Raw genomic sequence first — 4,189 nt, 5'->3', positions numbered from 1 at the left:
AACCTCACCGAATTAGGGTAGTGGAACTCAAACCGCACAAAAGCATCCAGGTCATCAGGGGTCACCCCTGAGAGGGAGGAAAAGGAGTCAAGAGTCAGAGGGAGTGGCTAGGAGCCCTGTGCTTGGGGTAAAGTGTAGACAGGAGCCACCTCGAGAGTGGCCTCTGAGTTACCTGGAGGGGCTGGGAGGTTCATTCCCCGGACAATGATCAGATGCATCTCTGTGCTGTTGAGTTCTGAGAAGATCCTACAGCCAAGAACGAAGGAGAAAGATTTCAAAGTGAAGGAAAGCAGTGAACAAGATCCCATCTTCAGTGCGGGCTGCCTGGCTGAGGGGGGGCCAAGAAGAGTGGCCCAAGGGGGAAGCGCTTTTCTCAGCAAGAAGCTGCCGATCTGTATGCGACCCTGGTCTCTGACTGGCCCACAGCACGTACACAGCTCTGAGCTCCTCCCTGGCAGGTACCACGTCTTACTCCTCGCCAGCCCCAGTGCCCAGCATCAGCTCCCAGCTCTTGCCCGCCTTGCATGGAGCCACTGTCTCCCTTAGGCTTTGGCACCTCACGGTCTGGAATGTCTTCAACTCAAAGTGATGGCCGGGAGGGTCAAGGCCCTGCGCCTGGGCCAGTTGCAGGATCTCAAGCTGTTTCTTACGGTCCTGAGCAAGCTTCTCAAACCTGACAGGGATGGAGTGCACGTCAGTAGGGCAGGCTCATTTTCCTGCTCCCCACTCACAAGCCCCAGTCCTTGCACTTACCGGGTGGTCTCAGCCACATTGCCCTGGTGCATGAACTGCTTGGAGAACAGCAGGCACTTCTGAAAGGAGGTGCCCAGAGTGACTCCAGAGCCCAGAGCAAACTGGCCTCAGCTGGCATTCAAGGTCTGGCCTCTCCAAGCTCTAACCCTTCTCTACCAAGGCACTCTTAGCAAGTCTGAACACACTTTTCTAAGGATAGCCCTTTCCTAAAGTTCACTTAGCAAACTCCTTTAAAAAAAAAAAAAGATTATTTTATTTAATTTATCCATTTATTTATTTTAAATTCTTTTTTTTTTTTTTTTTTGATTTGCTATAGGGCGCGAGCGCTCGCCAGAAAGACAGAGAGACAGAAAGTGAGAAATCACCCCCCAGGGGGCATGGCCACGCCGCAATCCCTTCTCCTCCATTCTCCTCTCAGGATCTTGGGCACGCACACACACGCGCCCGGCCTGAGTTTAAGCCACTGGGTCTGGGACTCAACCATGGTCAACTACGTGGGAGTCCAGCAACATAGCCATTACGCCAACTACTGATCCCCTCCATTTATTTATTTAAATTTGACCAGAGAAGGACAGAGAGAGAGTGAGAAAGCAAGCCACCAGGTCCAGGACTTGAACTGTGGTTGGCCATGTGGGAGTCCAGCGCCCTTGACCACCACACCACCTGCCAGCCCCACAAACTCCTTTCTTCAAAAACCTAATTAAGACATCAGCTTAGGCACACTTTCCAGAACAGGCAGCAATTGAGACAGAATGAATATATATATAAATACATACACACACACACACACACACACACACACAGAGTCTTCTCTGTTAACTACTATGAAAAAGTGGTGTATAGTCCCATTTTACAGTTGAGGAAATACGGTTCTGATAGGGGAAATGCTTTGCCCAAGGCCACACAGCCAGTAGAAGAGCTAGACTTGGGATCTCGGCATATCTGAAGTGAACCTCAGGCTTCCCCACACTGGGAGGTTTGGGCACTGAAAGAGGAAAAATAAGCAGCCCACTGACCTCTTGTTGCTCCAGAAGCATTTTTTGCAGCTGGGCATATACCTCCTCAGCCTTCTGGGAGAGTCGCAGGTCTTCGTGGTGAATGAGGATGAAATCACCCTCCTCATCCGTCAAGGGTGAAGGCACCTGCCCAGGTCAGAAGGCCCCTCGGGCCCCAAGAGTCAAGTTACTCCTCTACTGAGCCCAATAAATTCAAGAACCCAAGCTAAATGTTTCCCCTTCGGTGATGGGAACAGCTTCCCCTTCGGTGATGGGAATACAGCCCCCATCTGACCGGCTGCTGGAGCATGGCTCCCATCCCGTCTGCTCGAGTAGAGCTCCCACTGGACTCACCCTACCATGTCATCTCTGACCACAGGCAGACCACCTTCTCTTCCCCCTCTCTCTTGGGGCCATGAGGTAAAGAGAAGCATAAGAAAAAGGCCTTTCTCAGTTGTCACCACATCCTGTCCAATCCCACCTCATCCCAGAAGCTTCCCTGGCTTATAGCCCTGCTTCCAAGCTGTTCCTCTCCTCTGCCTGAGAAGTCCAGGTGCTGAACCAGGTGACACTCACCTTGGAGAGATCAACAGGTCGGCCAGCACGGGCTTGGTTGATCTGAGTCTCAAGACACTTGGCCACTCGCAGGTGAGCTTTGGCCTGCTCCAGGTCCTGGCTGCGCTTGGCCTGCAGGGCTGCCCGCTGGTACTGCAATTTCCGCGCCTCCAGCAGCACCAGCTGCTCCCGCACTGAAGGGAGAGGACCACTGGTTGGCGCCACCACCCCTCACTAGACGCTCCAACTCCTCTATTCCAGTTGTCCCCAACTCACCAGATGGACTCAGTGACTCCTTAGAACTTGAAGCCCTGGGTTCAGACAGGGGTCGGGATGAAGGAAGCAGAGGCTGTGCTGGCTTCTTGGCCACTGGAGCCTGTGACGGGGACTCACCCTGCAGGTGCCCAAGAGGCTATAACAAAGGACCTGTCCCCACCCTGTGTCCCATCTCAGCCATGGCACCTCCCAAACTTGGTCTCTTGCCCCTTGTGACCTGACTTGAGTGGCTTCTTCTCGTGGGCCCTCGAAGAGCTCAGAGCTATAATTCTCAGAAGCTCCCTGAGCTGGGCCAGGCATGCAGGTGCAGTCAACACAACACTGCATTGCGGGACCCACATGGCAAGTCCTTCTGAGGCCTCCCCATACACAGAGAGCGGGCATGTGCTGGCTGAGATGAGCTTCGTAGGTCATGGCGGGAAGATCCTGTCCGGCCTGCCCCATATCCCTCTTCCTCCCCTGCCCCTGGAGAAATAAACTTGAAAATAAATAAACTCCTCTCTGACAACCTTCCCAGCAGGAGACAGCAGGGTAAAGGGCCGTGGAGTCAGACTAGCTTTGCCATCTCCTAGCTGGGTACCCTTGGCCAAGTTTTTCCTGTTAAATGTAGGAAAGGAAAGCTACCTCAGGCTTCTAGTGTGAACAGCAGGGTCTGGATTTACCCCCTATCTGCCTCCCTCCCCGCCCCACCAATTTCTGGGCCTTCAGCCAAACCTCATCCTCATCCTCATCCTCCTCTGTTGGTGCTGCATCCTCTGAGGAGGCCAGTTTCTGAGCAGCTGCCAAAGTCGCTGCCACAGCGTCTTCCTCGGTGCCCACAGTGGGCTCCAGACCAGGAATGGGGGGAAATCCTGTGGAAGAGGACAGGCTGGGAGGGGTGGCTCCCTCACGATCGAGGCAAGTACCTGAGAAATCATCTCTTCCTTCCCTTCCTGCTCAGAGACTTCATCACAGAGCCCCAAGACCAAGCTCCACTCACCCGGAGGTACAGGCAGCTCAGCAAAGTCCACTTTCCGCCCCGCTCGGTGTGCTCGAATGGCATCTTGATATTGCTACAAGGGAAAGGAGGGAAGGACCCGTGGCGTCAGCAGGCTCTGTGCCCACCATGCAACCGAGAGAGACAGGGAGGCAGGGAGAGGAAGGCTGATGGAAGACAGCAGTCCTGGCACAAAGCACCCTGAGACAGCAAGAGCTCCAGGCAGGTGAAGACTCAAAGCCCGGGGCTAGCCGGAAGTGTAGAAAGGCAGAGAGCAGCCAGCCAAGGAGGCACGCAGGGTGGGGGTGTGGCTCACCTTGGCAATGCGCTCGTGCATCCGGGCCTTGCGCTCATCCCCACTGCCCCGGGCCTGGACGCCCGCCTCTCGGTACTTGTTGAGCCTCTGTTGCAGGGCGTCCAGCACCGTCTGTGGCTTTGTAGGGGCCACTTGAAAAGGGAGGGGGAGAGAAGAGGGAATCAACTCTGCCTGCTCCTCCCGAAGTCCCCAGATCCTGCCACCCTGTCCTACTTACCTGGGGCTGCTGGGACATCAGCGGCCGTCACTGGCTGCACACGTTCCACGGCCGGCGGTATGACTGAGGGTGCTGTGGCGGCCTTAGAAACCCGTGGCGGG

The 4,189-nt window shown here is 55.0% G+C and overlaps 1 protein-coding gene across 1 annotated transcript in view; it reads right to left on the bottom strand.

Moving 5' to 3' along the window:
• CC2D1B (coiled-coil and C2 domain containing 1B) overlaps positions 1-4,189 on the bottom strand; it is an 18,677-nt gene that overhangs the window by 3,534 nt on the left and 10,954 nt on the right. The window contains exons 11-21 of the mRNA XM_006149397.3: positions 4,089-4,170; positions 3,872-4,002; positions 3,559-3,631; positions 3,294-3,430; positions 2,580-2,697; positions 2,325-2,497; positions 1,770-1,895; positions 754-812; positions 557-673; positions 173-246; positions 9-67 (exon numbers count right to left, since the gene is read on the bottom strand). Coding sequence (XP_006149459.1) covers positions 9-67; positions 173-246; positions 557-673; positions 754-812; positions 1,770-1,895; positions 2,325-2,497; positions 2,580-2,697; positions 3,294-3,430; positions 3,559-3,631; positions 3,872-4,002; positions 4,089-4,170 — 1,149 coding nt within the window. The remainder of the gene's footprint in view (positions 1-8; positions 68-172; positions 247-556; positions 674-753; positions 813-1,769; positions 1,896-2,324; positions 2,498-2,579; positions 2,698-3,293; positions 3,431-3,558; positions 3,632-3,871; positions 4,003-4,088; positions 4,171-4,189) is intronic.

Source organism: Tupaia chinensis, unplaced genomic scaffold (genome assembly GCF_000334495.1).
Source record: "Tupaia chinensis unplaced genomic scaffold, TupChi_1.0 Scaffold000259_1, whole genome shotgun sequence".
In the NCBI taxonomy this organism is placed as follows: domain Eukaryota; kingdom Metazoa; phylum Chordata; class Mammalia; order Scandentia; family Tupaiidae; genus Tupaia; species Tupaia belangeri.
This window is presented reverse-complemented; position numbering and strand designations above follow the sequence as displayed.